At 51.9% G+C, this 14,819-nt stretch overlaps 1 protein-coding gene across 4 annotated transcripts in view; it reads right to left on the bottom strand.

Moving 5' to 3' along the window:
- RAB11FIP3 (RAB11 family interacting protein 3) overlaps nucleotides 1-14,819 on the bottom strand; it is a 74,507-nt gene that overhangs the window by 3,199 nt on the left and 56,489 nt on the right. For 3 of the 4 annotated variants that reach the window (XM_033073981.2, XM_033073983.2, XM_033073984.2), the window contains 8 exons: nucleotides 14,317-14,451; nucleotides 10,734-10,769; nucleotides 8,177-8,270; nucleotides 6,648-6,751; nucleotides 4,451-4,591; nucleotides 3,551-3,632; nucleotides 1,804-1,941; nucleotides 179-334 (listed from right to left, as the gene is read on the bottom strand). In XM_033073981.2, the coding sequence (XP_032929872.1) occupies nucleotides 179-334; nucleotides 1,804-1,941; nucleotides 3,551-3,632; nucleotides 4,451-4,591; nucleotides 6,648-6,751; nucleotides 8,177-8,270; nucleotides 10,734-10,769; nucleotides 14,317-14,451 (886 nt within the window). The remainder of the gene's footprint in view (nucleotides 1-178; nucleotides 335-1,803; nucleotides 1,942-3,550; nucleotides 3,633-4,450; nucleotides 4,592-6,647; nucleotides 6,752-8,176; nucleotides 8,271-10,733; nucleotides 10,770-14,316; nucleotides 14,452-14,819) is intronic. The other variant, XM_033073982.2, reaches the window with a different exon arrangement.

The raw sequence follows: 14,819 nt of genomic DNA on the forward strand, positions 1-14,819 counted from the left end.
CAGAGAGAAGGGCTCCTGCTGTCCATGAGAAAGCACCAATCTCCCTCTCCCAGGACAGGAGAGCAAGACAGCACTGGGCTCCTGGATCCACTCCATCCCTTGGGAGAGAGCCCCTGGACCCTGCTGGTCCTCCCTTGGTATCAGGGAATCGTTTCCCTGCCAGCCCAGCCCTCCTTACCTGCTTGAGCTGCTTGATCTCCTGCTCCAGCTCAGTCTCCCGCGTCCTGCTGTTGTATTCCTGCAGCCCCATGCTGCTGCTCCGGCCCCTGCGCTGCTCTGCCTCCAGCTTGAAGAGCTGCAGGTGCTCCAGCTGCTTCCTGAGGTCCTCGATGAGCTGCAGGCAAGGGGACAGCTGAGTGTCACAGGCCCTGGAGACCCAGCAGCACCCTCTGGATGTGGCTGTAGTGGGAGCAGCTCCATGGATTCCTGCAGCAGGATTGCTGGCAGAGCAGTGGCTGCCCTGTCCATGCAAGTGTCCAAGGCCAGGCTGGATGGAGCTTGGAGCAATCTGGGACAGTGGAAGGTGTCCCTGCCTGTTGGAGCCCTGAAGGCTGGAAGTTTTGAACTTTCTGTGCTGACACTGACCCCCAAGGGAACACTGCTTTTGACTCGAGGCCTTGGAGAAGGCTCCAAAATTGGGTGATGGAGTTGCAATCACTGGTGTGCAGTTTGAATAGAAGTGTTTAATATCACATGGTGAAAGGTTTGGAATTTGGGGTTTTAGAATATAGTAATAGGTATGGGACAAGATGGAGGCTCTGGGGTGTTGTCTCCTCCTTTTTGTTCCTTATTCTTCTTGGTTTTAGGTGGCACTTTTTTAATTGGATAGGAAGTGCTGCAGTGTGGATCAGAGGTGTTTGGTCATTGGGTCAAAAGTATAAATAATACAGATGTTAGCTTTTAATTGGATGGTTAAACCTCAAAAGACATTGTAACTAGTGAGATACACCAACATTTTGTCATTTTTGGCTTGTTAGCTAGAAGTACCGTGGCATTCACTGTACTATAGATAAGAATTAATAAACAACTGAGTCTGAACATGAAAATCCATCTCCGTGCTTCAGACCCGACTTTGACTAAAGGCAGAGGAAAAACGAAGATAACCACTAATATCTGCCCATGGCAGGGGTGGAATGAGATGGGCTTAGAGGTGCCTCCCAACCCAAATCATTCCATGATTGAATTCCTTTCTGAGGGGCACTTGGTTTCCTCTTCCTCCCTTACACCTCCAGCAAGCAGGAAATGGGAAGCTACTACTACATAACCACAGCCCTGGAAGGACCTTATTGGAGGGCCAGAGATGCTGGGTTTGTGTCTGCAGCAGCACAGACCCCCCAGCAATGTGGGTCCCTCCCCAGGCAGCTCCCTGTGGCTGCAGGGCTGGGTCCTCTCCTCATCCCAGAGCCCTCAGTGACACCACAGTGACAACTGATTCCACTTTGGGCCCAAAGCTCCTTTCCTGCCACCACAGCCCTGCTTGGGCCTCCAGCTGCAATCAGCAGGCACAGATGATGGGAGGACTGGCAGGGAGTGATCGTGCTCCCAAGCACTCAGCTCTCACCCCTCTGCTCCTGCCTGCTCTGCTCCTTGCAGGCAGGAAGGGAAGGGGCCAGGGCAGCACAGCGCCCTTGCAGGGACAATGCTGGATGAATTGCAGAGCAGCAGAAGTGACTGAGGTGCTGCAGTTCAGCTGCTGAGCCCAGGCAGCACCCACTGCTCCAGTCCCCCATTTCTGGAGAGGCTGCCAAGGCCACATTCCCACATTTTGGGGACAGGGCTGTGGCAGGCCCAGGCTTCGCTCACCTCCTGCGTCGACTCCTTCTCCTTCTGGAACTGGTGCCTCTCCTGACTCAGCTTGTCCCCCATCTTCCTCTTTTTCTCCTGCTCCTCTGTGAGCTGCACAGTGAGGTCCTCGATCTCATCCAGCAGCTTCTGCTTCTCCTGCAGGGACAGGAGGAGCTGCAGTGAGAGGCGGGGGCTGGCTCAACAGGGAGTGCTCCTGTCCTGGTGCACGAGGAGGCTCTGCCTGCTGGGATCTCGTCTGCTCAGGGTGCCAGGGCTGGGGCTTTGGCAGCACTGAGCGAGGCAGGATGGCTCCAGAGTAAATCCACACCAATATCCACGTTTTTGTCATTTTCTGGGAAGCGTGGGATGGGCTGGGAAGGACTGGGGCCAGCACAGGGACATTAAATCATAAAGCTCCTTATGTGTGGATTTCAGAAAAGTCCTGAATCTGAGATCTTTACCTCCCTCTTGGTTTTGGATATGAAAGGATTTAATTGAGGGCTGATCCAAGAAGGAACAGACCAGTTCAAGGCGGGATGTAAAGCACACAGCCCAGCTCTGTTCCCTTCTCCTCCCCAAAGCCTTGGCTCAGTGTTGGGGATGCAGGGGAAGATGCCAACAGCCCCTAGAGCAGCATCTTCTGCCATCTTCAGCAGCTCACCCTCTCCCTGGGCTCACACTTCCAGTCCCATGGGCAAGGGTTTGCCTTTCAGAACTCCACAGATGCCACAAGACCCCTCCAGTGCTGGTGATGGATGGCCCATGGCACACAGGGCTGAGGAGCAGCTCTGTGGGGGAGCTCCAGATGCTGGCTCAGGGGTCTCCTGCTCCATGGAGCAGCACCAAAGGCACCACACCAGCAGGAAAGGCAACACTGACAACAAAATCCTGATTTTTGGGCACTGAACAGGAGAGCAGCTCATCAGCCAAGCTTCTCCTGGGCAGGGAGGGGCATCTCTTGCTCCTCCTCCATCCCATTCACTGTGGAGAACAGCTCTGCATGGATCAAAACCAACTTCCCATGGCTGAATCACACCACGGCAGGGAATTCATCCCCAGAGCCACTGGGGTTTTTCTGCCCCAGCCTCAGCTGTGCTCACAAGGTCCTGGCAGATGAAGACCACATCAGGAGGGATGGAGGTACAGTGCTCTCCCATGGGATTAAACATGGCTAAAATGCCTTAGGCCCTTCAGCTGGGTGTGGAGGTTTGATTTCAGTTCAGTTTTAACTCTAATTCTGTCCCAAGCTTGGCAGAGACAAAATGCAGCCCCTGTTCCAGGTGCCCCATCTATAACCCACACTATCCCTAAAGATGAGGCTCCTGCCCATTCCAAGGAGCCACAGGAGTTCCCAGCCCTGCAGGGCCTTGGATCCTGAGCTGGGTGAGTGAGAGGGGCTGGGAGGTCACACAGATCTTTGAAGACTCCACGACTCACAAATCCCAGGAGCATCCCTGCTCCTCCTCCTTCTCCCCTGGGCTGGTCACAGGGATGGGGACAGGGATAAGGACCAGCTTCCACAAGAGGGCACGAGTCCCCTCTGGAGCAGCCACAGAGAGATTTATCAGGGGTTTATTCCCTGCCTCCAGGCTGAACAGTGGGAAACTACAAAGATAACTGTGTGGGATAGTGCTGTCCAACGTGGGGCCTGCAGCGACTGGAAAGTGAAAGCAGCTGGTTTGTTCCATGAAATGGATGTCATGTTCATGGAAATTCATCCCAAAGGCAGAATTTCACCCCAAAACCAGGCAGCCCCTGGCCTCACCTCCTCAAGCCTCTCGATGTTGGCTCTCAGACAGGGGACACAGGACCTCAGCTCGCTGTTCTCATCATCCAGCTGCTGCAGCCTGCAAAGGGAACAGGTGTGAGAAATATCCCAGCATCCCAGAGTGGGAGAAAACATCCCCAGGAATATTAAACCAAAGGGAAGCCATCTGTTCAAGGAAAACCCTGAAGTATTTCTGCTGCCAGGGGAAAGAGAGGGGCATCCACTCAACCCTGACATCCATCAGTTCCAGTGCTATTCCTTGTTCCAAGGGACTTTTCAGTCCCTGGCAAGCCTCAGCAGCAGAGAAAACACAACAGGGGGTCAGAGAGGGCTTTGGCTTTGCATTCCCAGGTATAACCCCATTGTCATCATCTTCCATGGACTGCAAGGGATCAACAACAGCACAACATTCTGGGAAAGCTGCAAAAACCCTGTCAAATAACTGACACCTCTCCCACCCCACCTCCTCCTTTGGAATCCAACAGGCAGCATGAAGCACCCTGGCTGGGACACTCTGCCTTTTTGGAGGATTCCTCTTTCCCAGGTATTTGCCTGTTTCCATCAAGGTGGAAAACATCTGGGCATTAAAAGAATTCCAAGGAGTCATTTATGGGAAGAAGCATTAATAAATCCCCTCTTCATCCCTATGCTGCAGGGCAGGTACACAGATAAAGGATGGGAGCCCAACTTAAAATGCATCAGAGCAGCTCAAATAAAGAATTCAAGATTAGGACTGTGGATCTAAGGTGGAAGTAACCAAAACTCAGGGTTTGTGATGACTTTAGTCACACTTTGAACCCATGAAAAACTCCTTGCCTGCCTCCCTGTGTCCCCCCAAGGCTGCCTGTGCACAGACTCTGGGCTGGCTCCAGGAGAGCTGCCACCCCCCAGCCCCACCTGGCCTGTAGGTTCTCGATCTCAATGCTCTTCTCCCTCTCCATTTTGCTGAGCAGCTCCCTCTGCTTCTTGATCTCCTCCAGCAGGGTCTGGTCAGCCCTCAGCTCCTGCTCCTTCAGCTGCTCCTCGAGCGCGTTTGCCCTGCAGAGAGGAGAATAAAGAGGGGATGAAACCTTCCTTATGCCCCCTGGAGCAGGCTGCCAGCCCAAGGGACGGACCAGACTCTTTTCCCAGTCCCTCTCCCACCCCTCAAGTGAGCTGGGAGAAGCAGATGGTAAAACAGAACAAGCTACCAGGGAAAATACACCAATCACCATCTCAAACAACTTCACTGCATCCCAGTGGGAGAAGCAGCACCTTTTCCACCAAAGGTTTCCCAAGTCAGATGTCTTAAGGAACACAAGCATGTTATTCAATTTCCAGCTTGGGAAAGAAGTTAATTTAAAACTATTTTTAAATGTCTTCTATGCATTAGAATTATTTCCAAGTGCAGCCACACACATACACATCTCTTAATGGGAATCTCAGAGTCACTGAGGTTGGAAAAGACCTTTAAGAATATCTAATCCAAACATAAATCCCAGGGTTGTGGTTCCACCTGCAGTAGCCATGGCAGAGAAATCCTCCTTCATGTTTCCAGCATGAAGCAGTCTCATTGCTCAGAAGAAAGACAAAAGCCTCAATCCGTCTTCTCTTCATTCCCTTGTGAGCCCAACAAAAAATAAGGGATCTGCAGGTCACCCCTCCCTGTGTGTCAGCAGAACTGCAGATCACAGAACCTCACAATGGTTTGGGCTGGGGGGGACCTTAAAGCTCATCCCAATTCACCCCTGCCATGGGCAGGGACACCCTCCACTATCCCAGGCTGCTCCAAGTCCTGTCCAGCCTGGCCTTGGACACTGCCAGGGATCCAGGGGCAGCCACAGCTTCTCTGGGCACCCTGTGCCAGGCCTCCCCACCCTCCCAGGGAACAATTCCTTCCCAATATCCCATCCATCCCTGCCCTCTGGCAGTGGGAAGCCATTCTCTGTGTCCTGTCCCTCCATCCCTTGTCCCCAGTCCCTCTGCAGCTCTCCTGGAGCCCCTTTAGGTCCTGGAAAGGGCTCTGAGGTGTCCTTGGAGCCTTCTCTTCTCCAGGTGAACACTCCCAGCTCTCCCAGCCTATCTCCACTATCCCAGGTTGCTCCAAGCCATGTCCAACTTGGCCACGAGCACTCCCAGGGATGGGGCTGGAGTTTCTGCAATGCCTTTGCTCAGACAGGGCTTTTCCCAGCTGCTCCCACTCCTCCCCAGCACCGAGCTCACCCAGAGCCAGCGACGCTTCTGGGCCAGCTGCTGAAGTGAAAACATTTCCCTTGCTCTCCAGTTCATCAGGGACAACCTTTGTTTGAGTGGCTGAGTTCCCTGACACGACTGTTACTTAACAGAATTACAGCCCTATAGATAAACTGTGCTGGGTTTATCTGCCCAGGGTAAAGATATGCTGGGAGAGACGAGCGTGGCAGATTAGCACACACAGGGATTACATCATGTGGGATCCAAAGGGCTGCACCCTGGCCAGGATCCAGGCAAGCCTTGGAGCTCCAGGGACCATTTGAAAGGGGCATATGGGGCAGGAAAAGATAGTAAACACAAATACAAATGTAAATATAAATATAAATATATTTTAAAAAGCCAAGATCCAGAGTTCCAGAGACCTTTTGGGAGAGACACACGGAGCAGGGAAGCACATTTGAAAAAACAACCAAAGAAAAAACAACAACAAACCATCCTGAGTGAGAAGGGAGTCACAAGGATCATGGATTTCCACTCCCAGTCCTGCACAGGCACCCCAACAATCCCACCCTGTGCATCCCTGTGATCCCTGCCCAAACACCCCTGGAGCTCTGGCAGCCTCAGGGCTGTGCCCATTCCCTGGGGGCCTGGGCAGTGCCCAGCACCCTCTGGGGGAAGAACCTTTCCCTGATCTCCAGCCTGAGCCTCCCTGACACAGCTCCAGCAATTAAAAGCCACATCTAAAAATCACCAAAAGCCAAGTCCTGGAGCTCCAGAGAACTTAAGCACATAAAATATAAAATCTCCATAGCACTGTGTCCTGTTCTCAGCTGGGATGGAGTCACTGTCCCTGGTAAGGGCTGTGTTTGGGTTTGGGAAGGGAGCTGAAGCAGGGGAAAGGCTGCCCAGGTGAGGCTCTTACCTGTGCACCAGCTGCAGGTTCTCCTGCCGGAGGCGGCTGTGCTGCTCCCCGTTGGCAGCCGTGTCCTTCTCCAGCTCTGTCACCCGCTTCTCCAGGAACACCACCTGCCAGCAGAGACAGGGATCAGCCTCAGGGCATCCTCAAACCGAGAGCAGCCCCCACAACATTCCTAAACAAGGAGGGTATCCACTGGAATTGGGCAGTCGTGCCTTGATTCAAAGCATCCCTTTAAAACATCCTTTTCCACTCCAGTTTCCCAGGTTTTGATGGCTCCCATGTACCAGTGTGGGGTTGAACACTTCACTCTTTCTTTTCTTCAGCCCTTTCCTGATGACATCCTAAAGGAGTCTAGAGGGATCTGGTGGATCTCCAGAGCTCCATGTGCAGCCCTGAGGCTGGAGAACTCCCCCCTGCCTGGATCAGGATGGAAACCCTGAATTTACAGTTGGAGGGATCAGTGCCAGCTGGTAGGGAAGGGCCACAGGTAAGGATTTTCTCCCTGTACCTGTACAGGGTTTATTCCTGCTGTATTTGCATTTAATTCATTCAAATTCCATATAAAACAATCCTGGGGGAAAAGAAATGAGGAGCACATCTGGAAAAGCCAAACCCTGGCTCTGGGAGAAGGGCAGGAGACAAGAAGGATTAAAGAGGCCCTGCAGACACACAGGGCCCTTCCCAGCAGTGTCTTTTCCATCAAAGGTTTCCCAAATCAAATGCCTTAAGCAACCCAAATATTTTTTTCAACTTCCAGTCTTGGAAAAATGTTGTTTTATATTTATTTTTGAAAGGTGTTCCCTGCATTATAATTATTTCCAAGTGCAGTCACACACATACACATTTCTGTTTCATACACAGTTCCTTGTGACATTCATATTCCAGCGCTAAAAAGCCATTTCCAAGGAGTTTTCAGGACTTCAGTAGACATTTACACAATCTTAGCTTCTTTCCCATAACTTCTTCTCCCTGTTTTTTACTAGGGATAGTCAAACAAAATCTTTACTGTGCTCCCATCTTATCCTACAACCCTTTTCTTGTAATACCCCAGGAAAACCCATCAGCACCAGCACAAAATCAGCTCTATGAAAGTGTGCCAAGGAGAGGAAGTTTTTGTTTCACATTGGGTGGGTTGACTCAGAAAAGCAGAACCTGAGAACATCTTCTTGTGTGAAGGAGAAGTGAAAATGCTGCTTGTGAAAAGCCCATTCTTCCTCCCAGCACTCTGGGGGAAGCCACTGCCCCCAGAGAAGGATCCAGTGTCACCTCCTGACCCTGCACAGCACCTGGAGCGCTCTCCTCCTCCATCCCCTCCATGGGGAGGGCTTCCCATGTCCCATCTGCACCCACAACCCACAGAGAGGAGCTTCAGCCTGATCCTGCCTGGGAACATTGGAGCACTGCAAGGCACAGAAGCCTGCAGGGTGACACAGACAGCACCGCTCCCACCTCACCCTGTGATCCTTTCCTCTCAACATCTCACAAAAACTCAGCCAAGATCAGCTAATCCTGAGCAGAAGGAAGGAGCTCACCTTGTCGGTGATGTCCTCGTCGGTGCATTCCAGGCTGTCCCTGTAGGATTCCTCCATCACCCCCACGGCCAGTGAGCTGGTCTGGTGCAGCTGCCTGAAACGGAGACAAACCACCCCAACCCACAGCAGCACCGGCATCAGCGCCAGCACCGGCACCATGCTGCCCCCAGTGACACCAGGGGACACCAGTGGACACCAGGGACACCGCCCCCCTCCTCAGCTCTGCTACAGGGATTGATCAGCTCTGCTGCTGGCAGTGCTGCATGTCCCCTCACCGGTGAGCTCTCCCGGGAAAGCCTCGGAGCACCAAGAGACGTGGACATGCTCCTGGGACTTCACACCGCGATCATTGCTCTTTGGAATGGGGACAGATAAGAGCTCCCTCTTCCCACTTTCTTCCCTCAGCCCTGTCCCAAGGCCGTGGATTACCCAGCAAAGGCCAGAGTACTCCCCGTGCTGATAAGGCTGGGGGTGTCAGGGGGAAGGGGCAAACCCCCCTGAGGCTGCTGTGAGCCCCCAGCCCAGGGTGAGCTAATCATTAACGAGGCCTCGTGACAGCGGTGTCCCAGCTTTGTGACAAGCTAAAGGACACCATGGGAGGGGCTTCACCCTCGGCATGGCTGGGATCTGCTCTGGAGAGGAGGGTGTGTGCCAGCCCCGGGACCCCAGGCAGGAGGAAAACACTCTGCTCTCCTGCTTTGAGCAGGGGATGGATGACAAAACCACGGAGATCTCTTTAAACCTCAGTTTTTTCCTAGGAATTTGTACCATTGGATCTCTAATTCCTCCCACTACACAGTGTGCTCATGCCAGGACTCACTCAGCACAACTGGCATTTACCAAGAGACCACAGCTTGATTCTGCATCCTCACCCTCGGTTTATATTTAGATTTTAAAGTCTCAGGCACATTTGTCATTTAAATTGTGCCAAGCATAACAGGGCTTAAGCAGCTGAGATTTCTTGGCATAAGCAGAAGCTGGATAACAGAAATGAGGAAAGGGCCCTTACCAAAATAAAATCAATTTTCTAAAAGCCAATGTTTTGGGATTATTCACTAATTACAGTATCTGCAACAAAGGACTTGCTTTGGGCTGAGCTTAAGGATCTGGCTCGGCAAAACCCTGTTATCTGCCTCCTTATCACAAACCAAACCCAACTGCTCTTGAATTAACTAATATTTACCCAGGCCCACACATCCCTGCCTCACAAAAACAGAAGCCCAGGAGAGCTCAATCTCCCATAAGACAGGGTATCTCTGTTCCCAAAAGTTTAACTCAAATCCTCACAAAATTGTCTGTGCCAGGCAACAAAAACGAGTCCTAAAACAGGAAACCTGGGGACAGGCTGCTCCCCTCAGCCGTCCTTCCTGCCAGTGTTTTTAACAAAGCTCTAGAAAGTAAGATGAGTGGAAGTAGGAAATGTAATATCAAGGATCTGCTTCCTTTCCAGGAGGGGAAACTGTGCCAGGGGAGATTGCTGAGTGCAGGAAAAATGCAGAAGGGAAAGGTGTGAGAGCACAGTGGGAGGAAGAGGTGCAGGGAAGCTGCTTGGGTCAGCACAGGGAGCAGAGTGAGTGTCAGCAACAGGAACATTCCCAAACTGAGCTGCCTGGTCCTCCACAGTGTCCCTGCCCTGCTGGGAAACCAGCAGGGAGAAATCCAACAAGCGGAGAGGGCAATCTCCCTCCTGAGCTTGGCACAGGCAGAACAGTGTAGGGAAGAGTCAGTCTATCCTTAAAATCATGATGGCATGGGAGCAGGAGGGATGGGGGAGCTGGGAGAGGAAAGGTGACATTTGAGAGGGAAGGGAAGGACCCTCTGCTCCAGAGATCCACAGCAAACTGCCAAAATATACCAATATATCCAATATATCCAATATATCCAATCCCTGTGCAGTCAGGGATCACAGTGCCCACACACCTGACTGACATCCCACAAGGTGGTTGTGCAGGACAGAAGCAGCACAGCATTAAACCTGGGCTTAAACTAGGGCTAAACCAGGGTTAAACCATTCAAGCAGAGCTACCTGCAGCCCACCCAGGTACCCCAGAGAGCCTGACTGAGCAGGGGGAGCTGCTCCCACAAAGCCAAGTGCTGAGGGTGACATGGGGTGAAGTAAAACAGGACCAAGAGCTGCCTAAGGCAGTTGGAATTTTCGGGATGCTGGAGAATCCCTCCAGGTGGGGGTACTGACTGGTCTGGTCTGTAGAATTCTGCAGACATGCTGATAACAGGGAGGGGACATCCCAGAGGGATATGTCCTTCCAGAGACTCCTTCCCTCCTGCATGTGCCCCCTGCTATGGCACTGGCAGGACAGAGTGTGAGGAAAGCCCCCCATTTTTTCCTGGAAGGAATTAGGTTTCCAGCAGCCTCCAGCTGTGGGAATGAGTGAGAAACCCCCATTCCAGAAAAAAGATACCAGAATTAAACCCACTTTCCCCCAGCACAACAGAAAATATTCTGAAATGCAACTCTCCAAGCTTATTCTGAGTCTCCCTTCTGCAGAGCCGGCAGCTTGCACAGATCAAGCAAACAACAACAGGAGTATGAGCTTACCTTGCCACCTTCTTGCTGGAAAGTCTTTTATTTGGGCTGCAAAATGAAGAAAAAACAGGAAAGAGTTAGAAAAGCTGACAGTGGAGAGCCAGGGAAACAGGATACTGCAGGGACTCCGGGGCACATCCTTTGCTGTGGCAGGGAGCGCCCTTGGCATGCACCCCCAAACCCCTGGGAAGGGCAGGAGAGGGGCCACTCCCGTGTTTAACAAGGAATAACAAAGCACATGGAATAAGCTGGAGGAGAGCTCGCTGCCCCCTGCCACGCTCTGCTCTCCTGCTGATCCCTGCCTGAAAACCGATCCCCAAGGAAAGAGCTAAGAATAGCAGGGAGCCTGGGGGGGCTCCAGCCCGGTGCTGATGGCAGACTGAGCCACATGTCCTGCATCCCAGGGCACCCCAGGCCTCCCCTGCCACCCCCAGAGCTCCCATGGATTGGGGACCAATGGCACAGCCATCCTTCTGCCCTTGCCACAACCATGATCCCACTGATCAATCCATCCTTCTGCCCTTGTCACAACCATGATCCCACGGGATCAATCCATCCTTCCGCCATTCCACAGCCACCATCCCACAGCTGGGCTCTGGATCACCAGGGAGCTCAGAGGCTTTAGGACAGTTGGTGGTGTCCCTTTGTGGATTTTGAGCATGGCACTGTTGCAGTGGCTGGGGAGAGGAACGAGCTCTCTCTCCTTTTCATGGAAAACCGACAGAGATCACTCCTTGGATCCATGTCTGAGGCAGCTGCCACCATACCACAGCGGTCAGGGATCAGTGTCACCACAGGACGAGCAGCCAAGGGCTGTGTCACCATGTCCCACCTGTCGGGGACAGGCTGCAGGTTCTCCCTGCTGAGAAAATCCAGCCTTTTCCAGAACCAACTCCTTGCCGAGATGCTCCTTCCAGTCTTCTGGTAGTGACTGGTGCTGGGGAAGTGGGCAGGGCTTGCATCTCACTCCTCATCTTCCACCCATGCTGGTGTCACAAGACGCCACCGGCCACACCAAATCCTCACTCAGCAATGGCAGCAGGAACAGCTCCAATCCAAGAAGCAGCAACTGCATTCCCTGGTGCTTAGCTCAGTTTTAGGAAAAAAACCCAAATAAAATCATCTGGCAGTCCACTCCTGCCTGGAGCTGCAACATGAGTTCTTTGAAGGAGGGATTAAAAATAGCTCAGGACAATTTGCTTTGTAAAGCAACCCCCAAACCTGACTGGGGGTGTTGTCAGGGTGACCAGCCCTCGGGTCAAAGTGCATCCTCAAATCCCACATTTCCAGGGAGCACAAGAGCTGCTGCTGGCTGGGCTTCAAGGCTGCTCAGCACCCAAGGGGAGAAGGTCAGGCCCTGCTGTTTGCCAGGAATTGTAAGGAATGGCCTCAGCACTGGGGGAAAAATATTTTCCTCTGGAAAATCTCCTGGGGAAGTGACGGCACCTGTGGTGTCCAAAGGCTGAGACACCAGCAAGGGCACTGCAACAAAACAGAGGCACAGAACACTTCATCCCAAGCTCCTTCCCTGCTTTCCCATGCTATGGGCTTGGGAAGCAGCACCCCAATGCTGGGAGCAAGCTCCCCAGTTTACTTCAAGTATAAAACACCATCTATGTGCCTGCTGCTTTTACAAGTGAGGCTGTTCTGGGGTGCTCTAGGCTTCATCCCAGCTGCCAGAATCCCCTGGAGGAGGTGTCTTCAGGCTTGTCCCAGATTTTGGTGGAGTTCCTGCTGCTCCAGGACTTCTCCCCTGCTCCGAGGGCCTCACATCAGTGGTGCAGCAGGGAGGAGCAGCAGGTCCTGCATGTCCCACCTGCTGCACAGGACACCTCACATCCACACTACACAAAGAGAGGGCACTGCCCCTTCCACACAGGCCCTTGGAACATATCCCCAGTGAATCTGTACTTGGGAAACCCTGAACACAGATGGAGAAATTGCACCTACTCACAAAGGACAAGTCAAAGCCTATGAACTCCCACGGTGACCACAGGACAGAGAAGCTCCACAGGAAATCTGTCCCCACCCATCACAGAGGCTCTGAGGTGTAAGTTCAGAGGGCTGGTAGATGTGGTGGAGAAAACCTGAAAAGGAGTGAGGCTTCCAGAGAAAACTAGTGTTCTCCTTAATAGCTGCATAACCTGAGACCCATCACTGACCCTCAAGGCCTCCAACAGCAAAGACAACTATTTAACCAAGAAAAATAAAGGCAGAGACCTTTTTTCATTAAAAAGAATTAAATTCAAACTCCTATTTGCTCTCCAGTTCTCCTCCCATAGAGCTCCCAGATCACACTGTCCCTGCAAAGGACAGACAGAGACCAAGAACATGACCAAAAAGCAGATCTGAATAGCCACAACAGCCATGAGAAGAAAGATTTATCACCAATGCCACCATCCTTCCACCCAGAAGGCTGCAGCCAGCTCTCATTGAAGGAATCAACAGGCAGAAATCCTTCCCCACACATCCAGCTGCTGCCTGGGAGACCTCCAAATTGCCATTCAGAATCTCCTGATGTTCCTGGTGTCTGTCACATCTCCCCAGCCCATGGTGACACTGGGGTGGGCAGGCTGTGGATGAAGCTGGGTGAGACAAGATTTTACTGCTCCTGTGGAGCAGGTTGATGCCTTCATGCTGTTTCTGCAGGAGAAGGAAGGGCTGTCCTGCCCTTCCACAGCATTCCCAGTCTTTCCCTGGTGACAGAAATACTGTACACAGCTCCTATGGAACCCACCATGCACAGACATGCAAAGGGCAGAGGGTGCTCTCCTTGTCTGCCAGCCCCCAGGCTGCTGGATCCCACAAACCTGGGGAGCTTTCTATGCTTTCTGGCACTGACCCCCTGCAGAACACTGCTTTAGACCTGAGGCCTTGGAGAAGGCTTCTAAATTTGAGTGATGGAGTTAAAATCACGGGTGCGCAGTGAAATAGAAGTGTGTGAGTTCACATGGTGAAGGGTTTCAAATTTGAGGTTTTATAGTATAGTAATAGGTATGGGACAAGATGGAGGATTTTGGGTGGTGTCTCTTTGGGTGCTCATCTCCTTCATGGGTTTCAGGCAGTGGTTTCTGGTTGGTCAGTCAGTGTCACACTGAGGGTCACAGGAAGTTAGTTATTGGGTTAAAAGGATAAATAATATAGGTGTGAATTCCCTATTGGACTGTTTAGCTTTAAGAGACCTCGTAGCAGCTGGATTCATCTCCATTTTGCTCACATCTGGCAGGTAGCTAGAAGTGCTGCTGAACTTTCTGTACTTTTGATAACATTTAATGAACAACCAAGGCCAAACACAAGAAAATCAGTTTCCTTCATGTATTTGTTAATCCTGGCTCTGAGTGAAGGCAGAAGGGACTGAGACAAAGCACTAATTAATGGTGCAAATCCTCACCACTGTTACACAGGGGCTCCATTAAAGGCACCTCCTGCTCACCCTCCATGGGGTCACCACCACCTCGAGCCCCTGCAGAGGCCCCAGGTGAAACTCATCCCCTTTCCCCACCCGCAGGGAGCCAGGGAAAAGCTGTGCCAGACAAGGAGAGCCTTCCCAGGCAGAACATCATCCCCAGGCTGCCATGGCCATGCACACGGTTACCTATTCATTTCAAGATCATTCAGGCGAGCAGAAAGATCCTCGAGGCGGTTGATTTGTTTGTGGCACTGGCTACAGTAAAACTCAAAAGCCTCATCTGCGAGAATGCTGTGCAGTTTCGCAGCGAGCGGATTGGTGCTAGAGAGATCACAAGGGTCATGTCAGCAGCACAGAACGCACAGGGAGCAGCTGCAGCCATGGCTTCCACAAGCTGAGGGTCCCTCAAGGTAGGGGGATTTTTGGTGGGAGGTATGAAATTTGAATTAAAAACTCAAGGCAGGTTGGGTCGCCTCCCACCATGGTTTTCGAAGGCAAATTAAAGCCAATATGGAGTTGCTTATAATGATATATGGATCATTTCTAATTTTGAATGGTTTATAACAGTAAGTAGCTAATTGATAATTTGTAACTCCTCAATAGAATTTATATAGTTGGTAATTAGCAACACTTCCATCACTCTCCTCCCAGACTCCCAGTTGAGCTTGGCCCACATTTCCAAACCCCTG

This window comes from Catharus ustulatus, chromosome 16 (assembly GCF_009819885.2).
Source record: "Catharus ustulatus isolate bCatUst1 chromosome 16, bCatUst1.pri.v2, whole genome shotgun sequence".
In the NCBI taxonomy this organism is placed as follows: Eukaryota; Metazoa; Chordata; class Aves; order Passeriformes; family Turdidae; genus Catharus; species Catharus ustulatus.